The following is a 16,430-nucleotide window of genomic DNA, read 5'->3' on the forward strand; positions in this document are numbered from 1 at the left end:
ATACACTGCAGTTTAGTCTCTGGAAAACAGCTCCAAGGCTCAGTCTGCTCCCAAGCTACACCACAGCAGTGCCTGATGACATTTTGCTCACAAACAGCCTGATCACTTGGAGAGACTTTATTTCTCTTACTCTATTCTCAAACCACAGCTACTAACTTATCCCAATATCTGTGGACAGCAATATCTGGTCATCTGATAGGAAGGTTATTTGATTGATGCTCTAGGAGGAGCAAAAGCTTTTCACTAGCTGATCTCCAGTGATTTTGATCCCTCTGAGTCCAGGCTACAGTACCTCCTGAGTTTTTCCCTGATCTCCAAGTTCTTTATCTCATTTCTGAGGTCCTCAAACTCCTGTGCAGACGAGAGGTTGCAGAAGACCCTGAAGTCGTTGTAAGGTGGGATGCCATGGTCTCGTCCTCTCTGGATATTGATAGCAGCCAAGTCCAGGGAGACAGAGTGCGCCATGGAGAAGAGCTTCTCTGTCAGCTCCATGTTGAGGAGTTCTGAGGGGACCCGCATTTTCCCAGGAACCCCAAAGAGCCCACGGAGGAGTGGATCAATCCCACCCTCCTGCGTGATCCTGAAAGGGGAGAAGAAGGCCTTGTGCAGGGGGACGTGGCCTTGGCGGATGGGCTGGAAGGTTTCATTCAGCCGGTACAGGATAGGGTTGATCAAAGTGTGCCCAAAGCGGAAGGCGGCGGTGGCGAAAGCGTTGAGAATCCCCGCGTTGACGTTGGGGTCATAGCCTTTGTACTCACCCAGCATCTTCATCCCTGCTTCCCCAAGGACCTTGGGGAGCCAGTGGGTGTAGGTGATGTGCTGCATCTGGGCACCCACGATCTTCCGCGCCTCGTGGTACAGGAGGTCTCCATCCCAGTGGGGATTGAGGACAGACAGCTCAGCAGCAATGCGGTTGTGCTCCCTGAACCACAGTGTGTGCATGGCCGTGAGCCCTAGCTGCTCGTTGGCACGGTGGTCTCCGGCCAGGAAGCATGGCACAGGACTCTCATTCTCATCCCTCATACATTCAGTGGGAGGCCCCACAGCGAATGGCAGGAGGTGCTTCCCTGAGCTGGGTACCATCCTCCCTCGCTTCAGCAATCCATTCTGGTTGCTCAAATCCCGCAGCTCACGTGATTCCTGCTCGGTGCTGCCATACACATTGGAGGCATCGATGTAAGAGGTCAAATGATTGATCTGCTCCCTGGCGTAGACAGAGTTCATCAGCAGGGAGGTCATCCCACTGCCACACACGGGGCTGGAGCGCACAAAGAACATGCAGCGCCCATTCCTGACACGTGGGTCGTTGGCGGGGATCAGGACGGAGAAGCAGGGTGGGTCATTGCTGCATACCTGGCTGCAAGGTGCTCCATCTGAGAAGCGGGACATGCTGATGGCTGCCACTGTCTGGTCCATGTCGTGGTCCAGAAACTGGCCCCATTGCATGAGCATATGTGTGAACTGCTCATCTGGGGTAATGGTCTCAGTCCCGACCATGGCGGTGGAGACAAGCCTGGGTAAGGGAAGGGGCAGGTCCCTGGCATCTTCTGCCAAGGAAAACCCCCGGGGGAGGTTAAATCCGTTCTGATAAGCAGGTTTGAGGAGCCTCTGGAAGGCGGTGAGAGAAGCGCCCCACATTGGGTGCTGCAGGTTGTTGCAGGAACCATCGTGGGTCCTGTATTTCTTGTGGAAGCAGATATCGGAGCAGTTGGGTGTGCGGCGGTGAGCAGAACAGCCAGACAGGTTGGCAATCATGTTCAGGTAGTGAGGAGACACCAAATCGTTGTAACGATAACCTGCAAATGGAACCAACAGCGCAGTGTCAGAGCCAGTCACTGTGCCATCTGGTTCCCACGTCAGGGTGCTGTTGGAAGCCTGCTTCTGGGATTCCCAGAACGGGCATGGGAGGACCATATCTTCGAGCTACATGTGATTTACAGAATATATATATACATATTCCATATTACAATATATGGAAGCATAAGATAATATCAGACCCACAGAAAAGAAAAGAAAGGGAAAAGCATTTCATGAGAACCGTGCAAAGATGGAAATCAGAACTGCTGAGATTGGCAGACCAAACAGCAAGGTGGCTCGGTTCCCGTTCTGCAGTCAGCACTGGGATTATTTCACATCTCTCTGGATTAAATGCTGCAACCCTGATCACCCAAACTCTACGTGACGAGCAGCAGGGAAGCTGCTGGTGACTCGGCGATGTGCTGAATAATGCTGCGGTGTATGCAGGAACAGGGAGAGACTGGCAGGGCAATGAGCCCAGACCTGACCTGCAGCTTGCAGGGAGATTCCCTGCAGCCTGGAGTGGATCCAGGCAGGCATAGAGTATTTACAGGCCCAAACGTACATGCCTGCTACACAATGACTAACACATATAGGTAGCAGTGTGCAGTGAAAGGAAATGTCCAAACACAGGAAGGCTACTGTGGGGCACTTAGATCTCTGCAGGGATCTGTGGGGAGGTTTGGGCTGGATATCAGAGAATGGTTCTGCACCAGAGGGTGGTGGGCATGAAACAGGCTCTCCAGGGCAGTGGTCACAGCCCTGAGCTGCCCAAGTTCAACAAGCATTTGGACACTGCTCTCAGGCACACGGTCTGATTTTTGGGTGGTCTTGTGCAGAGCCAGGGGTTGGACTCGACGATCCTTAGGGTGCCTTCTCAGGGTGTTCTACAATTCTGTGATCTCTGGCCAGCACAGCACCGTGGTGTTCCACTTCTGTGGTGCTTGATATCTTGTCCTAAAAAGAGGAATCTGAGTGGCTGGGACATGTGGGAGTACGTAGCTAGGAGGTCAAAGTCCTGAAAGACCACATATGGCAAAAATCAGGAGTAAGATCCCCTTTCTCTGTTCAGAATCCAAACACACCAGAGTTTTCAGTATTTTGCTTGTTGCCACTTGGAAGGCAGGAAATTGGTTTGGATATTAGGAAAAATTCCATATCTGAAACAGCAGTGATGCAGTGGCACAGATGCCCAGGGAGGTGGGGGGAGGTCACCATCCCTGGAGGTGTTCCAGAGCTGTGGAGATGTGGCACTGAGGGATGAGGGCAGTGGGCACAGTGGGGTGTGCTGGGGTTGGACTTGAAGATCTTGGAGGTCTTTTCCAACCTTCGTGATTCTATGACCAAAACTCAGACCCACAGAGGCACTCTGATGCTCTGCCCCTCTCCGAAGCTGTGGGAGTTAGATGGGTGAATGTTCACAGGGATCATTAATGTCTGCATAAACAATCAGGAAACATTTAGCAAAACTGAACTACTCTCCTGAGTGCTGAGCTGGTTCAGCAGCCACACAACCCTCTGGCTGTTACGACACCCATGAGACCTTAGATAGAACTGCAACTCAGACAACACATTTCTTACCATACCTATAACCGATGGAGACATTTTGGCACAATATTGCACAAGACTTTTTACATTTTCTGCATGCCTACACACTGTTATTTTAATTTCATTCTACCCATGCGGTTACAAAGGGAAATAAATCTCCCTTACCTGTGACATTCATATCCACAATCAAACCTTGCTGCACGTGCTCCTGAATCAGCTGCAAAGTCCTTTCGAAGATCTCACCTGCCCTGGCTGTTTCAATGGTGTAAGGATCCCGTGGGTAGCGGAAGAGGGCCAGCAGGTCGTTGGGTGTCTTGGGGCGTCTGTCCCAAGGAATTAGAAGAGAGAGAAGAACATCAAAATAAACACACAGCGCTCAGAGCAACGGGACCCTGCAGGAATCAGGTTCTCAGCCCGCCTTGGTGCTTGACCTCAAAACCAGAACACATAAAGGTAGCTAACCCACATTTTACAGGTGATTAAAGACATGTTTACTTTCCTGGGGAAAAATATCCTATTTAATTTTCTTGGTATCTGCATGTTTTGGTGTTTTGTTTTGTTTTTCTGTAGCCATTTATCTTTCAGTCATCAAAACCCAGAGGTTTGGGGCTTAATAAAAACTGTTTATTGTTACAATAAAAACCATATTTTGGAACGGAAATGGGAGGAGTTTTCATTCTCTTAGATGACATTTCTCATTGAGGAAATGCTAAGAATTGTATCAGCATTTCACTTCTCTTGCACAAAGTCAATTGCACTCACAAAATGACTATGCTGACTGAATGATCTTTTAGGTCTTTTCCAACCTTAGTGATTCTATGATTCTATTTTTTTGTCTGTGTACTGTCTCTGGAGCCAACTGCAGTTGACAAAATGCATGCAGTAGACGTATGTAATGTAAGAAGAGCTATTACTATACCAGTGCTTTCCAGGATTCCAAACACCTTCCTGTTAGGAAATCCTAGCACATCCTTACATCTACATGGTACAGCTTCAACCTTCAATACCCTGGACAATCCAGTAGCTTTCATTTGCGGATGGTCAATGACAAAACGAGATTTCAGAAAGATTCATTCAGTGCCTCTGGTCCCCATCTCTCACAATGAGATGTGAGATCCTGGCCCTTCACACATTTACCTGCTGAACAGTTCAGTGCGTGTTGAATTGATGGCATGGTCCACACTGCTGATGGCTTCCTGCAGGGATGTGGCTACAAATGTGTCACCACTCCGTCCGACGTCCGTGGCTTTCCAAAGCAGAAAGAGAGAATAAATACTGTGCATTTACTTGGATATTAATTTGTCTTCCAAGCTGAAGAAAATTTGTCTGAGGACAGGCACCAAAGTAACTCTACTGCAGGTCAAATTGCATTGCCATTGGTAATTCAACCACTGTTAAACTTTGGTGTCTTTTTTCTAACAGATATTCTAAAGAAGAAATTACATTAAATTCTCATTTTAAATTTAATTAATTAAGAAGAAAAAGAGGTGATGTTTCCAGGAGATGGCTGTGCAACACGCATTCAGAATCTGTTCCTGTACAGCTTCACAAATGAACACCTGCTTTGGTTGGTGGTTAAACTGGAAAAAGAAAACGTACAAATCTCAGTGGGTGAACTGAAAATAATGCTTTTATTTCCCACAAAGGACATTTCTAGAATTCGCGACATTCATCTGAAGGCATCACTTAAATGTTAATTTTCTATTTGTGGGACACTTCAAATTCAACTCGTTAGTGTTAGCGCATCAACACCACCATTTTAAAACAAAAACGAATGCTGTTGCCTGAATACCTTCAGAAGTAAATGATAAATTCCTAAAAAATGTATTTTTTGTTTGAGCCAGGGCCTTTCTCACAGCGAAGCAAACCAGTCTTTATTTGAGCCCTGGCGTATGCAGCAGGCAGCTGGGAAATGAGGTACAAACCAAGAATAAATCACAGAAATTATCTCAGGAATAATTTCAAGTAACAAAGAGATTTCAGATTATTTTCAGCCCCCTGCATACAGTCCCTGAAAATGATATTAATTTCACCTAATAAGCTGCTCACTATTCCTGCTGGTAATTCCTACGTGCTCGAGTAAAGGTCTCTACTCAGATTGTTAACCTCATTGCTCGCCTTTGCATTTTTGCCCCTCATCAGTTCTTCCTTTCCCTCTATGAGGCACAATGCCACACTTGACCTCTGCTTTGACCAGCAGAGGAGTGCTGCTCTTCTTTATTCATTCCACTTCCCCTAATGCACAGAGCAGTTGCTTGAAAAGCAGAGGCTTATTGCTCAGTCCCTGAGGACAGAGGGAATGTTTAAGCCCCTGCTTTGCACTAACAGTGCAGTGCTGTTCTCCCTCTCCCTTCCCCGTGTGTGAGATTGGGGTCAGACGTGGGAGCGTGCTGGCACATGCTAAGAAGGTTCTCCCCCTCGTGCTTGTGAGCAACCTGTCTGCAAAGCTAAAGAAGTGAGTTTTCATCCGAAGTACAACCATCAACACTACATAATCCTTGCTTTGCCTAAGGGCAAAAAGGAGCACCAGGAGGAGGTAACACTACCAGTGATGGTGAGCTGCATGGCGCTGGAGGTGAAGCCAAAGGGGTTCCGTGCTATGCATTCATATCTGCCCTGGTCAGCCACGCCAAGATCCTGGATGGAGAGAGTCCCATCCTGGCTCACGTGGAACTTGCCACTCTCTGTGATCTGAATCCCCTCCTGTTCAAAAAGACAGAAATGGTGTCAGCGTTGGGAAAGCTCCCCTGCATCCCAGCCTTCAGCGAACTGGATGCGATGAGCCAATGTGGCCACCAGATGTTAGCACTGCTCTTCAAAAGAAAGAAAGCAGAAAGCTAACCGAGGACAGCTGCTGCTGCCTGGAGCCACTGCGAGGACAGCGTGCTCAGCTCCTGAGCCTGCTCTGCCTCCAGCACTCATTGCACGACATGGGTGCTGCACCCATAGCTCTGCACTCTGCACAGATGGGCTGGCATTGAAGTTCTGTGCTGCAGGAATAAGTCTAAATAACTTTGGGGGTAACCTGGAACCGATGGTTTTTTTTCTGGCTTTGGGCTGCAGACTGCAGTTTTTGCTGGCTCTGAGCAGCACTGTGCTCGACCCCACCTCTCAGCCTGGCTGGTGGCTTCAGATTTATTTCATTCTTCTTTTCCTTAACATCTTTTCACTGTCTTGGCCCAATGTAATGCTTCCTCTTTCCTGCTCCACTGTTGGAAAGCTGCTCTCCACTGATCTCCACAGGAGAAATGAGGCTCAAGCTATTTCCCCTGTAATTTGTTGCATGCCTGACTGTCCTGGTAGCCAGGAAAGGCCCGAGTTGTAGTGCTATGGCACAGCAAGAAAAAGCCTGAAGAGCTCCATCTAATGAATTCTTCAAAATTCTTCAAAAGAGCAGCCAGGCTGCAGACTGACTGTGAAGGATCATGGCTTTGTCCCAACTAAGCTACAGCCAACCAGCACCATCCAGTTCCAGCAGTGGAAATCCTGGAAATAAGCAAAACTACTTAGGAAAACAATAATCAGTTTGCAGTTTGCTCTGGGAATAGTCAGTCAAGCATCCCTAACATCCTGAAAGGTCACTGGCTTTATGTTACTTCTTTGGAAAGAAGAACAAGAGAAAACAGGAACGTGCATAGCAAGGCTTTGAGCTTGAGAAATAGCAAAGAGTTTCCTTTAAACCCTTTAAGAACCCAAAATAGTTGAAATGTTGGTCTGGCAGTGCAGTGCCTCTTACCTTCACCCAGGTGATGGTGGGCCGTGGGTCCCCCTGGGCAGCGCAGGTGATGGCCACATCCTGGCCTGTCTCTGCCACCACGTCTTGTGGGGGGTGAAGGAACACAGGAATCACTGCAGGCGCAGGGGAGAGTCAAAGTAAATGCATGAAGGAAAACAAATCCACGTGCAAAGCATTTCACTATTGAGAAAATGGCTCTTTGTGCTGTTGCATGTGGGCTCTCCCAACCCAAGTGTGTTCTCTGTCTCTCCACGACTGTCCTCCATCATTTACATTCATTACTTTCTACTCTCGTGCATCTCTGTTTGGGGCAATTATATGCGAATGTGCTGACTTCTCTGTCATTTAAAATCTTCCATTAAATGACTTTCTAGGCAAGATCATAGAATGGCCTGGGTTGAAAAGGACCACAATGATCATCTGGTTCCAAGCCCCTGCTGTGTGCAGGGTCGCCAACCACCAGACCAGGCTGCCCAGAGCCACATCCAGCCTGGCCTTGAATGCCTCCAGAGATGGGGCATCCACAGCCTCCTTGGGCAACCTGTTCCAGTGCCTCACCACCCTGTGAGTGAGAAACTTCCTCCTAAATATCCAACCTAAACCTCCCCTGTCTCAGTTTAAAACCATTCCCCTTATCCTATCACTATCCACCCCCATAAACAGCCATTCCCCCTCCTGCTTATAAGCTCCCCTAAGTATTGGAAGGCGACAATGAGGTCTCCCCAGAGCCTTCTCTTCTCCAAGCTAAACAAGTCCAGTTCCCTCAACCTTTCTGCATAGGAGAGGTGCAGTAGCTGAAGTGATGATTATGAATTGATTCAGGAGTTACCAGATGAAGCCACCTGGCAAGTGTTAGGTCACATCAAGTCATTCTATTGATCTTTCTGCTTTTAAAACAGTCTGCGAGCCCTTTTCATTAAGCATTACTAATTTCATGCTTCTAGTTTCTTTCCACCCAGCCTACCATTAGTAAAATTCTGTCAAGTCTGTGAAAGAGCAGGAACGTTTGTTCATGTAGAAAGATTATTTATATGGGAATAAAAAAGAAAATCAAAACACATTCCTGTGTGACTTGTGTTTTTACAAAGGCTTAATATTCAAGAACACCTAAATTTAGGTTGAACCTCTGACCTTGTAAGCTAACGTTTAAGATAAATGCCTCTGGAGCCAGAGTTATGTCTTGGTGAGGGGGAACCAGGTGTTTTTCTTTAGAATTTTTCAATACGAAAAATAAAAAATAAAAAAGGAATCTCACAACTTGTTCCATAGGAAGGCCCAAATTAAATAAATAAATATTACTAAGAATTCAATTAACACAACTTGTAAATTTTCCAACAGAAAACTTTGGTTTCCTTTCCTTTCCCAAAATCGCTTTCTTATTAAAAGCTCCAAACACAATGAAGGGCCCCACGTCTCACCCAAACTGGTTGGCTAACAGAGCTCATCTGATGGGTGTTAGGGTACAAGGCCATTCCTTGGTCACAGAGCTCTGCCCGGCGTCCGTGGGGTGCGTACAAGCCCTTCCCCCAATCACTGCCCTCCTCAGATGATTTCATTCCCACGGTTATACTCTTTCTTGACAGCTCAATAAATTTCCAAGGAAGGAAAACCAAAGCAGCTCCTTCCAACTCACAAATCTTGGCACTCTGCAAACTTCCTTCAAGTTTCCCACCAACTGACGGAGCTCTGGTGGCCTCAATTCTGCAGCCTGGCAAAAGCAAAATCGCATCCCACACATTCCCGATCGCCTTATTCACCACGACATCAACTTAACGAGAGCCATTTGTCAGCCTGAGCTTCCCACCGCCCCAGCTTACCCCGCGGGGTCACGGCCAGCTGCACGGGCAGGGTCCTCACACCGATGGCACTGATGGCGTGGCACTCGTACTGCCCTTGGTCATGCAGGGCCACCCTCATCACTCGCAGGGTCCCCGTGGAGAGGATGCTGTGCCTTCGGTCGCTTGGCAGAGGTCCCCCTGCTCCAACAAACACCTCAATTAGTTTGTTGCTTCTCAGCTTTCTCCTCCCATCACTGGTGCATCTACAAGTTCAACATTTCGTGTCGTCCCCAACGTGCCATCAGCCACCATGAAATACAGCCTTCATCTTGCTAAGAGGGGAACAGGACAGATGCTGCTCTTCCCACACCCAGGACGATGATGGAGTTGTCTTGTCTAAGCAATGGGAAGGAGATGGTATGTTTTTAATTCCCTCGTAAGCCTTTACTTAGTGAAAACTACAGGCTCCCTGAGACCTGATGGATAGCAACTCTGTGTTCAATTAACCAAACCATGTGGGTTAATCAAATACATGGAAACGGAATTGTCTCTTTCTTAATTCAGCATTCTGACTTTCTTCAGTTTAGAAACTGCACTGTTCCAATATTTCCTCTACTTAAATTCAGAATAGATATTTTACTAACTTCCTCAAAAATGTCAGAACTTAGGTGACTTTTTTTCTTTAAATATTCACCTTCTTCCAGATAAGGGCTTTATTAACATCAAATATCACGAGGAATCTGAACCCTCCCTACACTGCCAGAAGTGACTCTGAGCATGAGTTCTGCTCCACCCTGTCCTATCCTCTTGTCCTGGCTGTAACACATGAAGGTGCTACAAAGCTTGGTTAATTGCTGCATTGCCAAATGACCTTACAAATTTGGTTACAAAACTGCCTTCTTAATCTTACTTCTTGTCAGTGAGGCCTTTTCACATCTCTACCAGAGATCTGGGTTAAAGGAGATAGAGAGTATGGTAGAGAATCTCAGCTGGTCCTTCTTAACCCCGTGTCAGGGCTATTGCTGTGGAAGCTGGAATACAATAGCCATGAATCCTCCACGGCACTAAACCATTAATTATGGCTTGTGAAGCATAAGGAAAAGTTGGAGGGCCTCTGGGCCAAGCATTATTGGCTTCTGTCCCAGAAAGTGTTAGATGGGATCAGTCTGGTGGAGACAGCGTTAACAATCATCTGAGACTTTAAAAGCTCACCACCACCTGTCAGCCCAAAGTGCTTTTTCCTAAGCTAGAAGGAAGCTCAGAGCTGTGGCAGCAGTGACCAGCATTCTCCTGCTATGTGCTCGTCAAGAGAAGCAAAGCAATGGAAATGACAGAGAGCTGGTTGATGGTGGTGTCCAGACCCTGCCCTTCCAAAGGAGGTAGAAGCCTCAGCAGGAGGATGTTCAAGGATTTCTGTAGGTTTCATGCTGATGAAAAATGGCACGCTCCTTCCTTTCAACATGATGACCTAAGAGAATACGTTCTCACAGAATGGCTTCGGTTGGAAAGGACCTTAAAGACCATCTAGTTCCAACCCCTTGCCATGGGCAGATTGACCCCCATCAGGTCAGGCTGCCCAGGGCCCTATCCAACCTGGCCTTGAACACCTCCAGGGATGGGGCATCCACAGCTTTTCTGGGCAGCCTTTCTCAGTGCTTAACATTATCCTTGGTGATCTACGACACAGCTCTTCTCTCCCATACCCTGTGGATGGTGGCAAAGAGAGAAAACCCTAGTCAAGTGAGGCCATACCTGCTCTTGTCCAGGCAATCACAGGTGGGGGGTGACCCTCAGCAGAGCAGGGAAAATCCACACTTTGTCCCTCGGTTACCGTCTGATCAGTGGGGACGAGGAGGAACCTGGGAGAATCTGGAAGGGAAAGTAGTAACTGAGCAGCAGGCAAAAAAAAAACAACCAAAAAACAAATCACAGCACCAGCTCAGATTAATTCTCAGAAGGAGCATGAAAAATTAACTAGTCCCGATGCACAGGGATTAAACACACACTGAGCACTTCACCCCAGAAACGGCACCAGCCTGGGGCTCCCCACCTTGCACTATGATCCTCGCCGTCGCCCGGATGGATCCCTCAGTATTGCTGGCATTGCAGTTGTACTGTCCCTGGTCCGAGAAGGTGACGTTCTGGATGAAGAGCCCTCCAGAGCTGGTGATAGTGAAGCGGGGATCCTGTGGTAAAGGAGAGCCTGTGCCAAGTGTCCAGCTGACGCGAGGGTGGGGATGCCCAGAGACCCCACACTCCAAGGTGACGCTTTCCCCAACCAGCACTTCAGTGTTCTGCGGCTGGATCACAAAAGTGGGCTTGGCTGGAAGGAAATGAGTGCTTCAGAAACCAGGAGCCCTGCTGCCTGCTTGCTTATGGACAGAAATTGCTCAGACTCTCCATGCAGCCCAGCTAGCATCCATCTAGCTCTTCCCTGACCTCCAAATCCTCAGCATTGCCCCCAGCCCCACTTCTTTCACACAACCTCCCCATACCCTGCTGCTGACATTTCCCCACTCCTGTGTCCCCATCACTTTGTAGAATTCTTCACAGCCTCTAAATTTCCTCTCTACTCCCAAATCACCTCCAATCTCCAACCTCTCAATTCCCAACTGCCATGAACGAACCACCCCCAAAATGGCATTATACTATTAGCCACTCTACTCCCCAGCACACCAAGAATTACTTGGCACATATAAAGTAAGGATTTAGAGATTAGCTCCACTTCTAACCCCAACCACACTCCCAAGCCATCAAGGGGTACCCAAGGTTCAATTACATGGCGTGCCAAAATAGCGCAGGACGACTTCTTGGGTCTTGACCTCCCCAGCGATGTTCTTGGCCATGCACTGGTAGACACCTTTGTCTGACTCCTTGGTATTCTGGATCATCAGGGTGCCATCTTGCAGCAGGTTCAAGCGATTGTCATCTTTCATGTCAATCTCGTTACTGAAAAACAGCCACAGACAGGCAAAGTTGGAAGGGGGAAAGCCAAAGTGTTCTTCCTACAAGCTGCCAGGGGGCTTCGCGTGAATTAGATTAAATTGGCGTTCCTTGACACTGCTTTGAGACTTCGTGACATTTATAGCAAAGGTTATGATTTAGAGCACTGAACTCCAGCTCCAGCTCTGATTTACTCCCTGGACAGGATGAGCTATTTTCTCTCTCACTGCTGACTACATGCGACATTTACAGTCCATCAGGAGAGCATACTGTTCCCATGCAATAGCATCATTGCTACTGCCATGCATCCGAGCTCAGAAAGCTTGCTCCTATTATGTACTAAATGTAAATATAATAACAAATGCATATTGTTATTGTGTGCAGCCATTTCTATTTGAGTGGGCCCAAGAGCCTTAGAGGAGACAAAAGCATCTGAGAAAGGCACCACGGGACCCCACCGCAGCCTGGATTCCAGTCTGGGATGTAAGAGCTGCGAAGCATCTTCCCTCTTTCTGCAATGGCTCCAGTCTCCAGAGCTCAGCCCGCAGCTGCAGGTCTCACTGCAGCACCCCATTTATCCCAGCATGCAGGAGACCTGGATGGCTGCAAATGATTGAGAAGGGAAAGGGGACCTCACTCCCACCAGGACAAAGGCCGAATCCACTATGCAAACTAACATGCTTGCTGGGCATTTCTTTAATTCCTCTGATGTCTCTTCACTGTAGTCGTACCTCATTTGCTGAACATTTATTATCATTATCCCTCTTACAATGCTATTTTTGGGAGCCTGCCAGCATTTCCCCAGCAAAATCTTCCTTCCAGGGGGACTTAACTCAGACGTAAACTTTTGCTCTGTGCTGAAACTTTGCTTAGTGGGGAGTTAACTGAAGGAGCACACATTGATCATTTTTATTAATAACCAGCCCCTATTCAGAACTCCCTCAGACAAGGAGCTCGTAAAGCAGCTCAGGAACTTTATTTCCTCAGTGGGTAACTGCTCGAGCACCGAATATTCTATTGTGTAGCACTGCTCAGAAAATTTGGCATCTAGCATAGGCATATTTTTTTTCAGCATTGCTGTATAGAACATTCATCTATATACTGCTTTGCAAGGTCTGTCTTTCAGTGGAGCACAGTAATTTTCCCCTCAATAGAAAAGCACACACCCAGCACACTGGTCCTTCAGCGAGAAAAAAATCCAGATACAAGAAGCATTTCAGCAGTTAAAAAATGGCAAACATGGCAGCTGAGAGCAACGTGAAACACTTTGTTGTTTTTTGTTTTAATCAGAAGACAATTGCTTTCAGCCCGCAGAGCATGTTTGCAGGAGAGCTATAAACTCTTGGAATGCACTGCAACACACATGAAACATTTTAAATACAGATAACTTGGGTTACACGGTCATCAGAGAATACCATTAAAAAGAAGGTAAAAGCAATCCATGGAATATCCGTTCCTGTATCTTTAACACTGCGTGAAACAGCCTTTGTAATTGCAGGAGTCACTGAAAAGTTCAGGGCTTGGTAGGAACCTTTGCTACCCCAGGGCTCATTGTATGACACTTACTTGTTGTGGAGCCAAATAATGGCAGGCTTTGGGTTGCCTTCTGCCCTGCATGTGAAATAAACTGTGTTTCCCAAGAGAACATCGACGTCGTGGGGCTCTGAGGTGATGCGAGGCCTTTCTGCAAAAGATCATTTTCACACAACCCAATAGCACAAAACCACCTCCAGTGCAACCAAGCCCTGGCAGAGCACACCAGCACCCAGCCCAACGCTCCTTACCAGCATCAGCAAAACAATGCCAGCAGTGGAACAGCTCCCCAAACCAAGTACCATTGAGGATTGCTGTGGCCATTCTGAGTGCCAGTGGCTGCCTCCTGTTCTGCCCAGGTACTCAGGGCACAAAAACTCCCTATATGCTGCTTCATCAAGAGTTGGCCCCTGGCTCCCCAGAACAAGCAAAGATTTGGTGGCATCCTCACACGGGTCGTTTTCATGCCCTTGGCAGCCCACAGCTCTCAGTGACTGCTGACTCCATCCAAACAGTGCCAGCTCTCTGCAAATCACACTGCTTCCCTTTTGACAGAATTTCATTCATTATGTCCCTGAATAGAGCCAACCCTATTCAACTGAGGTTTTCACTACGTGCTTCATTTTAAGATGTACGCCTGCACTGAGCAAGCCAAACACATTCAAGGGATGTGCTAAAATAGGAAGGAATTTAGGCACTTGATCTCATTTCAGCAGAATACTTACTCGTGTAATAATCTCTATGCTGATCAGTGAAAACAGCTGTATTATTCATAAGATTAAGAGAGAACCTGCCACCTTGCTCAGTGAAAGGCCTGTGGCCTTGTTCTTCAGCCTGCAAGTTGGTGACCAACCTCCAGGATGCTGATGCGGAACCAAAAGCACCGTGACACAAAATGCTGACCCAGTGCAAACCTGCACTGCTGGCTGACATCTGCTAAGAAGTGGTGGGTCAGCTTCATGCCAGCAGGCTCCATCCTGACTCAGATATCAGCTCTGTGCATTGTTAGGGCTTTATGCTGCATTATACATCATTTGTCTTCCCCAGCTGGCACAAAACCAGCATAATAGCCCAATGCCAGCAAAATGTTCCCACCACAGGTGCTCTGGCTGATTTGACAGGCATCCCACTGTGCACCCATGCCTAAAGCAGGACAAATTTCCAATAGTGGCAGGAATGGCTCATGGTGCAGCACAGTCCATAGCAGCAGGTCTGTTCCAGCTGCTGTCTCCAGACCTTTTCCGTTCTTCCCACGTGCTAGAGATCATGAGCCCATTTGTGCCAATTCAACTCTATGCAGGGCTGCACTTGTTTCTGATACAAGCCAGGATACCATTGGCTTTCTCGGCCACCTGAGCACACTGCTGGCTCACGGTCAGCCCACTGCCCACCAGCACTCCCAGATGGACAAAACAGTTCCAAGCCCAGAGCCCAGCTTTGGGGCCATGGGGTTTTTGCATCCCACTCACCACAGTTGAACTCCTGGGCAGTCAGGGTGACGATGGAGCGACCGTGCAGCTCCCGCGGGGCCTCGCAGGTGGCTGCAGTCTGGATGCTGCCCAGCTCGGCATATTTCTGCAGCAGCTCAGCCAGCCACAGCAGGTCACAGTCACAGAGCAGTGCATTGGAATCCAGCCGCCTGCAAGAGCAGGGGAAGGCATGTCAGCCCCCAGCTTCCCAATTGCCTGCTCTGCCTGGCATTTGATCGTATCCCAAAGCAGAATCTGAGATAGTTCATTCCCACAACATTTAGATAGGGTGCTCAACCAAGTCAGTGATTTTGCTGACAATCTTTCGTCTGTCAGCTATCCCAGTTTCAAATGAAAATCGTTCTATTAAACCCAATTATGCATAGCGTTGCACATCTAACTGCCCAAGTGCTAAAATCCAATCTTGCAGTTCGTTTGCAGGAGCACAAAGCACAACATGCATTATAAGGTCACCCTTTTTTCACCAACCAGACAGCCTGCAAGACGCAATGCATCTGAGTAACACATGGGAATAACAGCATCCCCCTGCTTAAGCCATTACCAGAGCACACCGAAATCAGCAACAACACCTCCATGATTTCAGTGTGCATGGAATCAATCTGATCCTAGAGGTTGTAGCATTTCTGCGCCGCTGTAAGGACTTTTATTGCTGCAGCACATGTCGAATGGGAGCACTGGTGACCTCCAGCTGCACCCACGCCTTTCCTCCCACTGACCTCATTACGACGTGCAGGGCTATGTGCAAGGATAAGGAGGCTGCTGGGGGATTAGCTTATGTCTCCTTCCCCAGACAGTTTTATAGTAGATGGGCCTTAGCCATATAAATATGTGAGGGAAAGGCCTAATGTTTTAATGGACAAACATCTGAGAAAGTGAGATTTCACACGAGGCCACGACAGGGCTTTTTATAGACACTACATCTTTTTCTCTGACATGTGCAGACAACGTTTCATGAGCTGTTCTCTGTTCAAAAAATGAAGCATTCTACCTGCCTGCAGAAATCAGAGGGCTGTAGTGAGACAGTGAGAAGCACATTATTTTCTTGAAGTTTAAAATCATGGTAAAACACCAAATTTCTTTCTGTTTCTTGTTGCTTTATCCCCCCTTCCAAAGAAAAGCATCTTAGAACTTATTTCCACAGATCATAAAAGACAAACAAATCTAAGTACTAAGGGTTATAAGCAATCAAAATGCAAGATTAAGAGACTGTCAGGTTACATGGGAACAACACAGCAGAGCTTTCCCTCCCGGGATGAGAACCAAGACCTGTGGCACTCCTCTGAGCACATCTTTTTTTTCCTTCCATGTTAAGACAAATCTGAAAACATGACTGAGATCCCACGTGCGGCCTGGACATCCCACGTTTCTGCAGGATGTTTTATGGGATCAGAGCACGTAGGGCTGCAGAGGGTTGGGATGACTTTTCAGGAATGCTCGTTCCTGGGGCATTAGCGAGCTGTAAGAAGATTAGAGCTAGCTTTTAATTAGACACCAGTGTGAAGTAACTACTAACTGGTTAAATCAGCTCTTGCGTCCAACCAAAACTGTTTTATAAACTTAACAGTGGACTTAGAAGTGCAACAACTGAAAGCTTTGCCAACCAGG

At 47.6% G+C, this 16,430-nt stretch overlaps 1 protein-coding gene across 1 annotated transcript in view; it reads right to left on the reverse strand.

Annotated features, from left to right (window-relative positions):
* LOC306952503 (peroxidasin homolog) overlaps positions 1-16,430 on the reverse strand; it is a gene marked incomplete at both ends in the record, with an annotated part of 40,069 nt that overhangs the window by 3,530 nt on the left and 20,109 nt on the right. The window contains 11 exons of the mRNA XM_079543215.1: positions 293-1,796; positions 3,511-3,668; positions 4,483-4,591; positions 5,892-6,048; positions 7,082-7,194; positions 8,899-9,057; positions 10,612-10,728; positions 10,910-11,182; positions 11,639-11,808; positions 13,369-13,486; positions 14,805-14,974. Of these exons, the coding sequence (XP_079399341.1) occupies positions 293-1,796; positions 3,511-3,668; positions 4,483-4,591; positions 5,892-6,048; positions 7,082-7,194; positions 8,899-9,057; positions 10,612-10,728; positions 10,910-11,182; positions 11,639-11,808; positions 13,369-13,486; positions 14,805-14,974 (3,048 nt within the window). The remainder of the gene's footprint in view (positions 1-292; positions 1,797-3,510; positions 3,669-4,482; positions 4,592-5,891; positions 6,049-7,081; positions 7,195-8,898; positions 9,058-10,611; positions 10,729-10,909; positions 11,183-11,638; positions 11,809-13,368; positions 13,487-14,804; positions 14,975-16,430) is intronic.

The sequence above is a fragment of the Tetrao urogallus genome (genome assembly GCF_951394365.1).
Source record: "Tetrao urogallus genome assembly, chromosome: 16".
NCBI classification, from domain to species: domain Eukaryota; kingdom Metazoa; phylum Chordata; class Aves; order Galliformes; family Phasianidae; genus Tetrao; species Tetrao urogallus.